The 16,359-nt window shown below is 41.7% G+C and overlaps 2 protein-coding genes across 6 annotated transcripts; one reads left to right on the top strand and one right to left on the bottom strand.

The window, feature by feature from the left end:
- The first annotated feature begins 420 nt into the window (after positions 1-420).
- Positions 421-5,196, top strand: LOC133922746 (transcription factor HBP-1a-like). 4 transcript variants are annotated; one of them, XM_062368213.1, is made up of 14 exons: positions 423-673; positions 1,216-1,373; positions 1,938-2,003; positions 2,126-2,212; positions 2,820-2,906; positions 3,018-3,074; positions 3,145-3,175; positions 3,253-3,310; positions 3,396-3,447; positions 3,520-3,556; positions 3,685-3,845; positions 4,404-4,481; positions 4,596-4,721; positions 4,947-5,196. In XM_062368213.1, exons 2-14 carry the CDS (start codon positions 1,320-1,322, stop codon positions 4,989-4,991), a joined length of 939 nt encoding a protein of 312 aa, XP_062224197.1. In that variant the 5' UTR covers positions 423-673; positions 1,216-1,319; the 3' UTR covers positions 4,992-5,196. The 4 variants fall into 4 exon arrangements, with proteins under 4 accessions (XP_062224198.1, XP_062224197.1, XP_062224195.1 ...); XM_062368211.1 differs by having other exon boundaries at positions 423-759; XM_062368212.1 differs by lacking the exon at positions 423-673 and adding an exon at positions 828-1,098.
- A 3,207-nt stretch (positions 5,197-8,403) lies between these two features.
- LOC133922745 (protein SENSITIVE TO UV 2) lies at positions 8,404-16,071 on the bottom strand. 2 transcript variants are annotated; one of them, XM_062368209.1, is made up of 13 exons: positions 15,475-16,071; positions 15,355-15,393; positions 15,050-15,147; positions 14,553-14,788; positions 14,434-14,465; positions 14,023-14,349; positions 13,557-13,625; positions 12,337-12,419; positions 11,446-11,706; positions 11,260-11,366; positions 9,980-10,134; positions 9,536-9,714; positions 8,404-9,003 (listed from the first exon to the last, which is right to left on the bottom strand). In XM_062368209.1, the coding sequence occupies exons 1-13, from the start codon at positions 15,937-15,939 to the stop codon at positions 8,688-8,690; spliced, it is 2,367 nt and encodes a 788-aa protein (XP_062224193.1). In that variant the 5' UTR covers positions 15,940-16,071; the 3' UTR covers positions 8,404-8,687. The 2 variants fall into 2 exon arrangements, with proteins under 2 accessions (XP_062224193.1, XP_062224194.1); XM_062368210.1 differs by lacking the exons at positions 14,434-14,465; positions 14,553-14,788 and having other exon boundaries at positions 14,023-14,266.
- Positions 16,072-16,359: the final 288 nt, after the last annotated feature.

The raw sequence follows: 16,359 nt of genomic DNA, 5'->3' as shown, positions 1-16,359 counted from the left end.
GTTTTTCAATCTTAATTATTTGATGGAGAAGATATCATGTCAAAAATAATTTATAATTCTAGAAGATATGACTAGCCGCCAAAGGCTGCAGAGACGGCTGTGGCTTGCTGCGTCGATCAGGTGGGCCAGCCAGCCTATCCATCCGCCTACCAATTGCGGGCAGCTTCTGGCTCAGACATCCACAGAGGTCCCTACCCGGGAAAAAAAATTATATGCATCGTCTATAGAGCTGAATCGGTCCTTAAAGTAGATTTTAAAATGATAAATTTTATTTAAATAAAAAATTATTCTGCATTCTTATTAATTTAACATAAATAATTAGTATTAAGTAAATCTTATCCATCACTTTTTAAGATCTATATTATAATTATACGACGACCATCTAAGTAAAGCCAGTGCTGCACATCTGCATAGAATTTTTTTTCACATGTCCGGCCCCAAGCATCATCGCCCTCCGTGGGCCCCACATCCGCAGCGGTCCCCTCCGCCTACGGTCCACCGAGAACCCGGTCCACGCGACGCGCAGCCATCCATCTCTTCCTCCCTCCCTCCCTCCCTCCCGTCGACTCTTCTCGCCGCCCTCCAAACCCATCACCTCGCCCTCCGCCTAGGCGTCCTCGCTGCCGGCGGACCCGCTCGCCTCAGGAGCCCCATCCGCCGCTGCATTTGACAGGTGATCTCTGTGGGAGCCGGGCGCCAGCCTCCGCGGTCCTTGCCGCTTCTGTCCTCTCCGGCGAGCTGTGCGCCCGCCTGGGACCGGTGAGAGGACTGATATGGCCCACGCTTTCTGTTGGATTATCTGGCGCTTCTCTTGCATTGCGTCCGCGTGTCTGTGCTGCGGACAGCTAGCTAGTCATTGAGTTCTTAATCCTGTGGTGTTAAGTGAATAAGCGTGGCTCCGTGTCCTTCACTGGGGCAGATGGGATCGAGAATTCGTTTGTGCTTACTGTTAGAGTGGATTCTGCTGAGTAATGCGTGTAGAGTGCTCGTAATTTTGATTTTTCCCCCAACTCCCTCTGTGTATCTTCCTTACTGTCCAATTGGACATGAACAAATCGAGCGAGAATTTGTGCTTGTGGAAATTCTCGAGCGTAGGAGGTCACTGATCGAGCACTCTTGCGCCGACACACTTTCCTTTACGTCTTCCTTTCTGGCATATCTTTGTTTTTTTATAAAATTTCTTGCCACTCAATGTTTTTTTTTGGGGTTCAACAGGAAGTCTTTCATTTTCATCTGTTCAAGACGTCAAGTTATTGGTATTCGGGTTGCAATTCACTGACTGGGGAGGCTGATTGGCTAGAAGCATTGTGGGTCAACCGATGGGAAGCAATGATCCTAGCACACCTTCGAAGGCATCAAAGTCATCAGAACAAGTATTTGAACAATGATCAGACATCTTTACATTTTGAAATGACATTTCAGTGCTTAATTTTGCTTTTATTGTTTGCCTAAAGAGATAAAGGTTGATTTTTTTTCTAGTGCAATAGCCTTAGGGTACTTACTGGGTACGATGATGATTTTTTTAGAATACTGGTGATTGTGCTGCAGCCAAATTAAGAAAACATGTCGAATAAGTATGATATGGTATGAATTAATGCTGTTATGGACTAAAGAATAGAAGTACACATTCTGCTTTTCTCAGATTATATGGCTGAAGAACTATTTCAAGTCAAATTCGTGCCTTTGGTGTTAATGCAATCTTGCTATTGATATTGAAGCATAAGTGCATATATCTGTTTAAGCAGCATTTGAATGGCTTGGACTGCACTGCTGCAAGATGTTCTGCCTAACTTTATTCTAGTTACATAGACTAGCTCCTTCCACTGACAGAACGAAATATCCATTTAGATCAAAACAAAAAATTCTGGTTTCTACTTTGTAACAAACTTGATATGTTTTTTTACTCCTTCTGGCATTTGTTACCTTTCTATTATCAGGATCAAGCTCCAGCCACTACATCCGGCACAACAGCTTCAGTTTACCCTGAATGGCCCAGCTTTCAGGTTATTCCGTAAAAAATATGCTTTTACTAATTAAGACAGACTTACAGGTTTCCTTTTCTGGACCTTATTTTTATCAAGTAATTTTCCTTTCCTTTATCTCTCATTTTTAAAAATCTTGGTAGGCCTACTCAGCAATTCCACCACATGGGTTCTTTCCCCATCCTGTTGCTGCAAATCCACAAGCTCATCCCTACATGTGGGGAGCTCAGGTGCCCCTTATATCTGAAACTTTGCCCTCCCCTTTTCTCCACTATTCTATATCGAACTTACAACAAAACCGGCAAAGAAGGAGATTTGTGCTACCTGGGAACCTTTTTTTTTTTGAGCGACTGCTTCATGGGAACCTTACTCTTCTATTATTGTCCAATTGCTGATATATTACTCATTATGACTTGTTAGATGAATATGTTTGTTAGATTCCAGTGGGGTCGCCCACCTGAATGCCTTGCTAAATGTTCCTTTTTTTTCCTCCCCTTGAGCACTTACTGTGTCCGGCCATTAGTGCAATTGAACGTCTAACCAGATATATACAGTGACATACCAAGGAAGGTTTTCTGAATGTACTAATGACTTGATGTTTAAAAAAACAGATTTAGGCATTTAGCCACCTTAAAACTTAAGGTTTCTTGTTTTATAGTGAAATCAGGTAGCGGAAGTGCATTAGGAAACGTTGAGCATTTTCCCTGAGGAGAAAAAGGGGATAAAACTTAGGCACCTTCTGTAAATTGCTGTTATTCTGTATTTATATGTGTTATACATCATGTGGGTGCATGTGCTTTTCGTATGTGAATCCAAAACAATATTCCTTAATTGCAGCCCATGGTGCCACCTTATGGGACGCCACCACCACCTTATGTGATGTATCCACCTGGAACAGTATATGCCCATCCCTCTACACCTCCTGTATGCACATTTTATGCCTGACAAATTTAATCTACAATGTTAGCTTTGTACTCGCACCCTTGTATTCAGCTTTACTGACATATTTTGTACGAATGAATAACTAATTGGCAGGGTATGCATCCATTTAATCATTATCCTATGCCAACAAATGGAAATGCTGAAACCCCTGTAAGTAATCCACTGCGTTTTTCCCTTTTGTTCACCACTGTTTCATGTAATTCTGAAATATGTCTTTCAGGGAGCTGCGCCGAGTGCTCCAGAAATGAATGGTTAGTAGTGTTCAAGGTTAATATCAATGCTAATTGGAGCATGGCAACTGAAATTAGGCTTCTGATAATAATTTCAGGGAAAAGTGAGCCTGGCAGAACATCTGGTCCATCTGCCAATGGGATTACCTCCCACAGGTTTTTATTTGTTAGCCATGTGTCATGAGTTACAAATTTCTGTAGTTCATCCGCAACCTAATCACCAGGTAACCTTTACCTGCAGTGAGAGTGGAAGTGAGAGTGAGAGTGAAGGAAGTGATGCCAATTCCCAAAATGTGAGATTGATCTCTAGTTCTCTTTCTTACATAATGCTTCTTTTGGACTCCTAAGTAATTTTGCTGTGGCAGGACTCACATTCAAAGGAAAATGATGGAAAGGAAGACGGTAGGCATCTGAGGACTTGTTTCTGATTTCATGATAAAGACCAATAGAATTGGATATTTGTTTGCGTAAGATGGAGGATGTATTCTATCAATATGCAATCAGTTCTCAGAATGGCATATTTTATTCAGCATCACAGGGAACGATACAACCGGGTGCAATGGTTGGTGGAGTTCCTGGCTCCACAACTAACTTGAATATAGGAGTGGACTACTGGATTGCTCCCGGTTCTGCAGCTGTCCCTGCAATACATGGCAAAGCACCAGCTGGATCAACTCGAGGAGACCAATGGGTATAAGTCCGACGGCATGTGTTTGCTTTACCTTATGAATTGTATTTATACTAAATTTTGATCTTTGAAGATTGACATGTGCTGTTTATGTTTGCTATAGTTTTGATGCTTTGTATAACAGAGTACTGGTTTTCTTTGTATACCGTGCTGATAGTGTAGCTCTAAATAATAAATTTGTATTACTCCACTGAGCCAAACTATTTGATGGCCTATTGTTTTATTTTATATTTTCAGCTGAAAATTTAGTGGGTTCGTTTGGACTTTGGAACACCATCCATTAAACAAAAGAAAAATTAAGTTAGTGGCAAGCCATAAGGGGCCCAGCATGAATTTTAGATTTATGTATTTAGTGAATTGGGATAGGCATGATATCACCTTTTGAAATGCTATGTGAAGTTTTGGTCGATCTTGTTGCGCTTGATAGTGCTTGGCAAGCGTAACATACTAAAATGGATACTGAGCTTCAATGCTGCTTTATTTCCTTAGTGCTTTTGTGTATACATTAATATAGGAAAAGTTAATGACCGTGAGCTGTAATTGTACCTTGGCAATATTCAGGATGAAAGGGAACTTAAGAAGCAGAAAAGAAAGCAGTCGAACCGAGAATCAGCACGCAGGTCCCGGCTGCGCAAGCAGGTATCACGTAATGCCCATGCTGAAGTTCTGTTAAATGGACTTGCTATCCTCTTTCAGGTTCCAAGAAATTTTTTCCGAAGCATTGTAATACTACCTGATTCTAAATTATTCCAGGCTGAGTGTGAAGAGCTTGGTCAGCATGCTGAATCTTTAAGGTCGGAAAACTCTTCTCTTAGGGCTGAGCTTGAACGGATCAGAAAGGAGTATGAACAGCTACTTTCAAAGAATGCTTCCCTCAAGGTAGCTAACAGTATATAGTCCCTGATCATTTATTTTGTTCATAGTATAATCTTGTATTCTCAGTTAGACACTTGTACTATCTCAGATTCTCATTTACACAGTTACACATTTTCATAGCAGAAACTTGTACTATTCTGCATGTTGCTGTAGTGATTGTGCTTTGCAGATATGTTCGTTTTCCACAATAGATATTGTTAGCCTCAATGGATATTTGATAATTTGCAGGAAAAGCTGGGGGCAACCAGTGATTCGATTCCTGACATGAATTAACAGAATGACGGCGATGGCGGCCACAAGAAGAGACCTGATTCTGATGCCCAGCCTGGGAATGAGCCTTAAGTATCGCTTATGCAACCACAGCATGTTTAGCTCACGGCATTGCTATTTATTTCCTTAAATATTGTTGAACAAAAAAGGGAAAGAAAAGATTCGTTTATGTAATTCTACTTCCTCAGCTGGCTATTATTTTCACCAAGCAGTATCATCTATCGATTCTGCCGGATCTAACTGGAAAAAAAAAAAGCATGCAAGCCTAGATAAAATCAGACTTGCTTCTTGGAACTAACGGCGTGTTTATGTGCCCTCGTTGCTGTTCTTGAATTAGTTTGTAACGAAGGAATTAAAAAAAAGAAAGAAACTCACCTAATATTGTTCAATCGACTGCAGCTTAATAGAACAACTAGGCAGATTGGCGCGCTTTGCTACGCCGGTACATGAGATATAATATACATTGATAGCATCAAGTGCTAATATACATTGTAATTGGTACAACTGTACGGTACTGTTAAAATCATATTAGTATTACATAATCCAAGGAAGGCTCGAAAGATATGACAGAGTTAATCAAGCATCTTGAGCTATATAATTCTGAAAATAGAAAGCTTATAGACATAGTATTTCATCCTTTCATTCATTGAAAAATACACTGTATGAGTTGCATTCAAAATATTAGAGAATCTCATAATCTTTTGCTAATTATAGGGGCTGAGAGCTCCTAGAGGAGTAAGTAAAAGAAAAGAAAAAAGAAAAAGGGAAAAAAAGAAAAGGAAAGGAAAAAAAGAAGAGAAAATACCGGCTCTTTTAGTTATGGGCTGCAATGGTCCATTCCTTTCACTTCGACCCGGCTTGTTCTTTTTCTCCTACTACACTTGAGTGAGTCCCAGCCAGCTCCTGTTCGTCATCTTTTTCAGACGCCACCGCCTCTCTCGGTCCTCTCCTCCTCCACCCGAGAGCGCCGCCATCTCTACTGCTTGAGCTGGCTGCCCGACCCACGCTGCTTGAGCCGTTGCTCTCTTTCTCTCTCTTTCCCTAAATCGAACGGCTCTCCCTAAGCTCCTCTTTCTTGATCTCCCATGTCATGGCGTTTGTGCCCCAAATCCGCGCTCGCCCCAAGGCTCTACCACCCAAATTGAATGCGAAAATGGGTTGCCTGTCCACGTCGGAGTCAAGATATGCTGCCCCCGCGCCGGAGCTGCTGTCTTCGCCACCAATTTGTGTGCGTCTCTCTCTCTCTCTCTCACCCGCCCACAAGCTCTCGTATGCTCCCCTTCCTGCTTTGTGGGGCCTCTCCCGTCGGGAGGCGGCTTTGGCGGCTCGATCTGGTAAAGTGGGGGCAGAGCGAACGTGGAGGTTATTGAGGAGGACCACAGAATTGGCGGGCTTCAGGAGCCTTCGTTAGGGCACGTGTGCAAGTAGCTTTGGAGGATTTAGGAGGGCGACTCGGGAACGCAGGATGAGCATCGGATGATGGGGCTACAGTAGCTACAGTACCTTGTGCCCTAGGAGCGCGCTGATTCTTGGCCTATTAACGGTTCTGTAAGTGCGAGGTATTCAACGAAGTACACTTACTGTTTTAGAGAATAGCTACTGTTTAAGGTCGTCGATAGAAGGTCAGCCATAAGCGACGAGCATCGGAGGGCGACGACGACCGAGGCAGCCCTTTCTGTTCCTACACGCATGGCGCATAGGGATGAAAACAGCCAGAAATGATCGAAAAATGTCCTAAATCACTTTCACATTTGTTCTCGAAATCGAAATCGAAAACGATAATGCCAGAAACGATTACAATATCTGAGATATCAGAAACTTCGAAAATGGAGTCATCGGAACAGAAACATGTTAGTTATAGTCGGGAACCGATAGTTTAGATCGGAAACACCACCCCATATAACATGACTCTAACGGCAAATCTCCATACAACCAACGAGATACGTTTAAGTCTTAACTCAAGCATACAACGACGTAACTTGTAACTCATCCATACAACTACACAAGTCATAACTTGAGTATTTGAATAAATCTTAACTCGACCATATAAGATACAATAGCATAAGTATCAAGTCTCAATCCGACAACACACTAATACTATGATGGACAGCAAAACAACATTCTTGCTTCATTGTCGGTCTCACCCTACAGCTCATCCTCTTCATTCATCATATCTGAATCACTTGTTATATCTTGATCCTCGTACAAAATTGTAATATATGGAAAAGGGACAATCAGGTAGCAAGTTATGTAGTCTTATATAGTGTAGACAACTAAAGCAACGTGCCCATATAGCCATGCAGTAAATCCATTAGCCATATACGAGAATGATATATCTATAACATATAAGTCACAAGAGGTTCGAGGCTTGGATCCATAAGGGTGGCGGCATGTGGAGGCAGCGAGGTGGCAACGGGCGGCGGCGGCGGAGTGTGGAGATGCGGCTGCGCAGGCTCCATGGCGGCCACCAGGCCACGAGAAGAAGTGGATGGGCCAAGCCATGTTCTAGGGTATGGGCTACTCGGAGAAATTCGGAAATTCCGATCAAATATGGTACTCCGACAAATCAGACGGAAAAAGGCCCAAATTATTTTCAACTCGGATTTCTCACTCCGATTTCCGCCCGATTTCGGGTAAGCTCCGAACAAAACGGAAATGATCGGGAAAAATGAAAAACGGGGTCGGTCGGTCCGGAAATTTTCCGTTCCGTTTTATCCCTGATGGTGCACAGAGTCTGTGGGGAAAATGGTGCTACGTCTTCAGTGGTGAGACGTTCCCCGTCGAGCTTGACTTAGATTTCAAATGCTTACCTTGGAAAGTTGCGTCTACGCGTCTACCTTCAAAAGGTGGCGGTGGCGCTCGGGGACGCGTCTACGCGGTTTGCCCGCCCGCGTTGCCTTCGGCGCGAAGGCAAGCAGGAGAGAGGAGGCAGGAGCGCAGCTGTGCGTGGAGACGCGCGTCGATGACGGTCTGTGAGCTAGGAGGGCCGGCTATGGCGCTCTCGTGGGCACGCGCGCGAGAGGGAGGAGAGCGAGGGACAACAAGAGGAGGGAGATGGCCCTGGCAAATGGGCCGCGGGCGCGCACGTGTGGCTGACGTGCGGGACCAGGGGCACGCCTACCGAGTTTAAAAGGGAGGGGAAGGAAGAAGAGAGATGGGCCCACGAAGAGTTAAGGATTTAGTTTTTATTTTCGTTTTTGTTTTACTTGTTGGACTCAAATAAAACTTCCTCCAAAATCTATGGAAAATTCACCGTAATTATTATGGTGTTCCAGGGGCTCTTTGGCACAATTTTGTGATTTATTGATTTGCCATTTTACACATTGATTTTTGTCATGCTCAAGGAGGTTTGCTAAATGCATTTTTGATATGTAGAAAATCCAAAATGGACAATAAAAACAGGAGAAAATCTATGAGCTGTTTCTAGATATTTCTAAAGTCATTTATATTGGATTTGAATTTTGGGCTGTTACAGAGAAGTCTGATATACATTTCCATTGCCTTGCCGTAGAACTACCATTTATCCAAAATGGCGAGGAAGCAACTCTATACACCACCAGCCAAAAGCTATCTACTCGCCCCAGCCAAGCCGGTCGAACCCAGAAAGGTAAGATCGTACGGTTAGTATGGAAAGAGAACCAACATATCCCAAGCAACTAGCGACATACGCCTCATTTGCTGTCCATGTTATTGTCCCAGCTACCTGGGAATGGAACGGTCAACTGACGAATTTTGCTGTTCCTGGAAATTGGAAATCTTGCGCGAAGCGTTTGGATTGGAACCATCAGCTGTCAAAGGTTTCTCCTCCAGGAAACCGTACACTCGCAACCGGAACTTTTGGGCCAATTCAGCAAGATCATTGGCCATCTGGGTCTGGGGCAACCGGTTCGCAACATCAATTGTCAAGGTTGCACATAACTTGCTGCTTGTCAGAACTTCCAAAGTTGGTTTTGAAAAGTTAGCGTGTGATGCCAGTCGGTTTAGAAGGATAAGAGCTTCTCTCATCAGTAAACACCTACAGGAAACCATTTTGCGTTAGTAGCAAATAGTGTAGCAGTTTTTCATGGGTGATTTCAGAATACTGATTCAACAACACAAATAAAATAATGGACATGATCATGCTTTTAATTGATGAAGCAATTTTGTGGGAACTGTTCAGCCTTCAAATAAAATAATGGTTCTTGTAACAACTTCATATGTTAGTTACTTTGTAAAGTGCAGCTTCAGGTGATTCATATAAGAGAACTATGTATCTGCAGTATCCAAATTTCAGTGAAATTGCATAGACCCTAGCATTTAACATGATGTGCCAGACATACAATTAACAGAGTGCAGCTTTACTTGACAAACTTTTTGCAGCTGGTGTAGAATATTTTAAAATTTTGAAGTAGCAAACAGAAAGGGGCAGAACGTACTGGCTTAGATGCGGCTACCATTTCCTAATTGCTATATTCATGCGATACTTGCTATGTCCACATTCAATCAATCGCGTTATGATCTAACTAGTTGGGAATGCACAGATTGGAACAGAAAAGTTTAAGGATTACCTTTCCTTTAATAACTCCAGTGTTTCATAATGCATCTGTGATGCAAGGACTTCCATGATCAGCTCTAAGAAATTGGTGCCACGGGCAGTCACTGGACCTAAAAGCACTTCATATCCCAATTTGCCACTGGAAGCTATATAGGCTAACAGAATGATAACAAGCCGACAAAGTTCAATCCCCTGAAATATAATTCTTCAGTTTTGGAAGTAAAATGAAATAATACAAGTTATGAGGTTATGCTGAACATGAACTGTCTCTAGCTAGAAGACACCTCAAGGGAACACCATGCGGTGCTTTTTCTTTATTGATGACAGGTAAAAAAACATTTTATGTTCAATCCATGCAGGTTAGTCTTTTAAGGGTTTCAATATAACAAATAGAATCTAGCTAAATACCTAAATGTAACTTTTCAGCCTGAATAACTAAAAAAACAAAGGAGCATACCAGAGAACATGTTGCCTCACAAGTCAAACACTCGGATAAATCCTCAAGAACTGAGCTCACAGCTTGCTTTGATCTATCGTTTTTTATTCCTTCTGACTCCATCTGTTCAGAACCATCTTTGCCTCCACTACATAGCAACTTCAATATTGCTGGGCCTACCAGGAACAAGATTAGGTTGCAATTGCAAGCATAAAAGGCAGGCAAAGTAACACAAACATATACTGTTTATGCCTTGTTAAAGATGTATTTGAAATGGAAAATAAAATTGTTTAGTCCAATACTTCCAGTAAACCAATAGAACAACATGGCAAAACCAGAATCTCTTTTTGGTCCTTGGGGCCTTTTTTTAAAAGACTGTCGTTTTGAAATACTGTTTACACGACAAACACCAACAGTAAACAGTAACCATGAAAAAACAAGATCTCAAAATAGACATACAACAACCAATTCCCCTTAGATCATCCCCAAGGGAGTCCATTCGCGGATGAGAATTCCTTCGTGAAGGGATTTTCGTTCCCTTCAACACTCTAACGGTTTCACTTCACGATTTCCGTCACAAAGGGATTCTCAAGGTCATTCCCTCCATAACGGGATTCTCTCTCCTTTCCCTTCACGAATCCCTTCTAAGGGAAGCTGTTGGAGATGAGAGAAAATAAAGGGAACGGGATCGGGGAGCGGAATCAGGAAGGGAACGAAATGAAGGGAATATGGTTAAGGATGGTCTTACGAAGAATGGGGAGTCCCCAAGGACCAGATGAGCTTTTTGTACACATTCAATGCAAGTATGGGACTGTCTGGAGCATTTATGTTTCCTGACATAGATAAAAACTTGGGGAATAAAAAAGTATTCCCTCAGTTCTTTTTTATTAGATGTCCTTGAATCCATGATGACAAATTTTCTAAAGTTTGACCATCAATATATTCAAAACCATATAAATTGGCTAGATGAAAAGTATATTACTAGTATTCTCGTTAAAAAAATACTTTCATAATATTATTGAATTGAATCCATAAAAAGTAATGATAGAAATTACATACCGGAGACCATGGAACGCCAAAAATATCAAATAAAAAATAATGGGTTTCAACTCTAGCCTACCCCAACTTGCTTGGGACTAAAAGGCTTTGTTGTTATTGTTGTTGTATAAGTACCAATAAAATAGCTACTCCACATAATGCATACATTGTAGCATTCGCCTCGCAAGAACAGTTCTTGCAATGTAACATCTTCAGTTCTAAAGCTAATATAGACAATAAAATATATAAGCACAAGGACTTACAATTCAAAAGCAAGAACAGTAGACGCACAGAATGCTTCTTCACAAGCGATCCATTTTCTTTCTGCAATAGCCGATGCAATCTTTCCATTACAGAAGTAAACGCGAATCTGAAAGTAGCAGTACAATATCATTAGCATACAACATTGCCAACTAAAGAAAGGAAGCACTGTTCGCATGCTTGCTTACTTTTGGCGTTCCTCAATGGGATCAGTTGTTCTTACAATTAGAATCATTATGGATAATGCATCAACACGAATGCTCTCTTCTGAATGCTTGGCCCCGATTTGAAGCATTTGGGTGAAGACTGAACTCCAGAAAGTAAAAGGAAGAGACATATTATGTCGCCTCAATAGATTTTCAGCATCAGGCGTAGTCAGCAAAGTGGAACTGTCATTGCGATTGTTCTCCATGTGCATATTAACATATGGTTCAACAGAAACATTGTTCCTGAGGATACACTGAGAAAAATCAAATTAAAGTTCATAAGCATGGGAACCTACAATTATAAACTTGAAAAAAAGGAGAAGAAACAATTATGCAAGCCACCCTTGAGTAGCACTGTATTCAATGTAAAAAAACGTATTAACTGGTAGGTGTCATTTACAAACCACACCCCCATTCCACTCTCCTAAAAATAATAAAAACAGAAGCAGAAAGAGAAATATGGACAGACTGAAAAGGCACAAGATTAAATCAATATACTACTTTAGTTTATGTTTACCTCCCCCTGGCTACTACTTTATTTCATTTATCCAATATACAACGATTGGTACATTTGCCTTTGCCAAATACAACGGATAACCACATAGTACTTGAAGCAGTACTGATCACTTAACAGGTCATGTTTAGAAAGAAAAAATTCTAGGATTAGAGACAAGGCATTAATTAGATATCTGATGCAGTTAATTTGGGAGAACCAGATAGCAAAGGATTATTGAAATTTTTGTAGAAACCACTGCTGTACACGATATGGCAAGTGCTTGAGTTCAGTACTAAACCTAAGCACCATGTTACCTTACAATTGTGAAATACAGCTATCCTGGTAGCCGGAAATGTATTCGATAAAGGAGAACATACCGTCCGTTAGACTTGGTTCCATAATTCAACAAGGGTTGCAAGACTCTGTGCAATATCCGCAAAGTTCTACCGACTATAGCAGCCTGAAATACAGAACAGGTCAAATGCATATCATAAACTACAGTCAAAGGACTTGAGTAATGAAAAAAGGATGACAGCATCACCCACTTTAGCATCCACAATCCACAGCAAACGCAAAAGAATAAACAAACACAACGACGTACAGAATATAATGAGTGCATTGACTCATCACTATTACTTAAATGCAGTAGTGACTGTAAATCCAATTGGGTGATGGACTCAAACAAATGCCATGCAGTGATGAGTAAAGTTATAGTTATGTTTCAAAAAGTGAATAGTGGAAGCAGTTTGTTATTACCACTAACATTTTGTCTACATTAATGAACCGGCTGCTCTTTTGTTCTTCATGAATAAATCAACAGGCTAAAAGGTACACCATGCAAAAAAAAAAAGAGGCTAAAAGGTACAGCACTGCTCCAAAACTTGCTGCAACCTGCAATTAGGCTTGCACATAGCTTTTGTGCAGGTTCCTTGTTAGTTCTTGCTGGGTCTGGGCTGGCTACGATCTTCACTCTTCAAAAATAAATACCCCTCCGGTACGAAAATTTGTCGCTTTGGATATACATTCTGTCAATTTTTTTGAAACTTTGACTACCAATATCTCTCTAAATATTTAGATCCAAAACATGCTAATTATATGTAGATTTGTCTTGAAAAGTATGTTCATACTATTTAATTAAATTGGATTTCATAAACATTTTCTAGTAGAAATTAGTGGTCAAAGTTGTGTGTTGAAGACTATGTCGCTATCCAAAACGTCATGTTTCCGTGACCGAAGGGAGTACATGTTTAAAATGAAACTTAGTGGAAAGTAACATGGTGTTCATTAGTAATCACATAAAAACCATCATTTTCCTTTCCTGCAATGGCTAAAAATACATTGGAAACCACAATAAGAAAATTCCAACTAATTTTGATCATTAACAAAAAAAACTAACTCTGAGGAACAAAAGCATATCAGTGTAAAGCTAATTAAAACTACTAGTTCATACTCGAGTGCTGCCACATCTATTCTTATTTATCAATGAGGAAGAACATCACATATCCATGAAGTGGCAGTTAAATGATAGTACAAATGGCAAAATGGTAAGTACTGCTATGAAAAAAATGGCAAAGAAACTCGGATTACCAGTTCTTACATTATCAAAAGAACAAAGATTTAGCAATGCTTCAAGAAAGGTTTGTATTGGTATCTTCTCACTACTCATCTGCAGGAAAAGAACAGAAACATTGACCTTATGAGATATTATTACGTCAACTGAAATCGCTTGATTAAAAAGCAACATGGAAGGACAAATTGGAAGGTAAACATCCCAATTAGTTCCAAACCAGATGCGGTGTTCCGTATTCAGATGGTGAATGAAAATGTTCAAGATATATAGATCATATTGTTTGTTCAATACAAATTGTATACCAATGCTGGTACAGGACAGAAAAAAAAGAAGAGAAAACAGCAGATCATCCACTGCTGTGTCAGTACTCAGTAGTCTTTACTTTTGCAATTAAGATTCAAATTAAATTAGAAAGTTAGCATTCCACCCTCGAAATGCATGTTAGTGCAAGCTGTGGCAGAGAAATGCAAGGTATTTTTGATATAATCCTTACCTTAATGAACATGTCATATACTTCGGAAATAGCTTCATCCATGGAGGATCTTGCTTCAGAAGAGGTACCACACTCGTCTGTCAATCTGGTACACTGGAGAAGTGCCAAAATTTCTTCTGAGCAAGAAACAATGATCTTTGAGATCAGATTCCTACCCGACAAACTGTTAGTCGGCATGCCCCAGATTGCACGTAGATTGCTAGAGATACGCTCGACCAGTACTTTCTTGTAGTCAAGATGTTCGCTGTTCAATGTATTATCTGTCTGGACTCCTATCGCCTTAATTTCCTGGCACTTCATGCTTCTTGGTTGAAGGTGGGCACTTTCCTACCATCCACAGCAGAAGAGATCATTTATGCAATCTTTTGGCATGATATGACATAAAGAGATGCAATAAACTAGGTGTATCACCTCCAAAGATACTCCTCCAGAGGTACTTGTTGCTGTTCATTAGGAAATAAAATCACCAATAAGATTAAAAGGTTGTGGGTAAGAAAAGAATATCAGCTTCAAAATGCTGAAAATCTTACTGTTATCAATCATGGTGCGATGCTTCAGTTCCAAGGCCTCAGGCAAATCAGTTTGATGTCTTTGCTTCAAACACAAATCTTCTCGAAAGGAATCACCCTCCTTAACTTTACGATTTGACTTGTTTGTTCTTGTGGATGCCCAAGAACCAACAGCATGCAAAGCCCCGTTTGCAGGGACATGAACAGACTGATCAATGTCCATCCCTGCGCCACAAACATCTTTGCCAGCAAAGTCCCTAAATACACACACACAAAAAAGAAGTGTCAACAGTATGGGAAATGAACTAAAATGCAGTAAGCAAGATATTTGCATCAACTAATATTTCAAAAACCACCCCCACTATTCAGGATGGTCCATTAGTCAGAACCAGTTAGTCTGGTCATGTTCAAACTCTTCATATACAGATGAAATGCACGACCCGTATATGTTTAGCTGACCTTCAGCATCATGGTGAGTGAAATAGTGTGAATTTACTAAAAAACAACAGTACGCTTACAAGTTTGCCTTTTTGAGATTTTGAATTTCCGCTTCTTTAGCCTTGATCTGAAGATCTTTCCTAGTTCTGTCCTTTCTCAGCTCAGTGCATTCATTTTTCTGCATACAAGATTGCAACGGATCACCTCGTGCCGATCATACAAGTCAACTTATAGCAATACCCACTAATTGACATATCAACAGAGTTTTCCACCAGCCCCAGTCTTCATCTCAATGTAACTTCAAATAAGGTTGAGCAAAATGCACAGCTCATAAAATTTACAGAAATACAGAATACGGCCAGTGATGATAATATAAGGTATGCACCAAGTCATTCATTTGCTTGGAGACACGGTTCAGCTCCCTCTGCAGAAAGCAAGATCAAAAGCGTCAATAGACCACAAATGCAGATAGCCAAATGAACAGCTCCGCACGTAGAGAAATCACCTTGAGCCTCTCGACCTCCCTCGCTTCCCTCCCCCTCTTGGCGCCCACGCCGCCACCAGTACTCATGAAGCGGTCGCCGCCAGCGGGGCCAGACACCACGACGATTGCGCAGTCGCTATCCTCAACCGCCGGTCGTTGGGAGAGCTCGCGCGGAGGGGAAAAGTCGCGGCCGACCATAGCCATCGCCTCATCGTAGCTGGCCGCGGCGGGCGGCAGGGGGAGGGGCGGGCGCTGGGTGAGCTCCCGCGGAGGGGAGAAGCGGAGCGCGGGGGAAGGGTACGAAGTGGCGGCGGGGAGGTATGAGATGGGAGCGGCGGCGGCGGGGTCATGGGTGACGGGGGCGGGGGCCGGAGTGGGAGTAGGAGTGGGGTTAGGGTTGTGGGAGGCGACGGCCTCGTCCTGCGCGCGGAAGAGCTCTTCCAGGAAGCTCTCGTCCTCCCACTCGCCATCGAGGCCGCCGTCCATCGCTGTGGTCCCCTCCTCTCGCCGGCGCCGGCGTCGGAGGCGGCGGACGTGCGCGTGCGACGGGAAGTGGTGGAGTGGGGTGGTGGTGGACTGTTGGGCTTACGAAGCGGAGGGGGTGCTGGGTTTTGGGGGTTTTTGGGCTTTTGGCCGTATTCAGGGCTGTTTGGTTGTTGACTTCAATAAATAAAGTTAAAATTTGGTTAAGAAATTTAATGTTTAAGAATAAAATTTAGTTATGTTTCGAAAAATTTGTCAAGTCAAAAAAATTTCTATAGCAAAACTAAACAAGATTTTGATATCTAAAATAGCCGCCTCGATTTTTGACCTGTCAAAATTGTGACTTTGCCTTAAGCCAAACACTACTTAGGCCCTATTTGTTTCTTTCTTCTGCTTCTGCTTCTACTACTGTTAGAAACCAGA

Source organism: Phragmites australis, chromosome 6, assembly GCF_958298935.1.
Source record: "Phragmites australis chromosome 6, lpPhrAust1.1, whole genome shotgun sequence".
NCBI lineage: Eukaryota > Viridiplantae > Streptophyta > Magnoliopsida > Poales > Poaceae > Phragmites > Phragmites australis.
The sequence above is the reverse complement of the archived record's forward strand: the minus strand, read 5'-3'. Positions and strand labels throughout refer to the sequence as shown.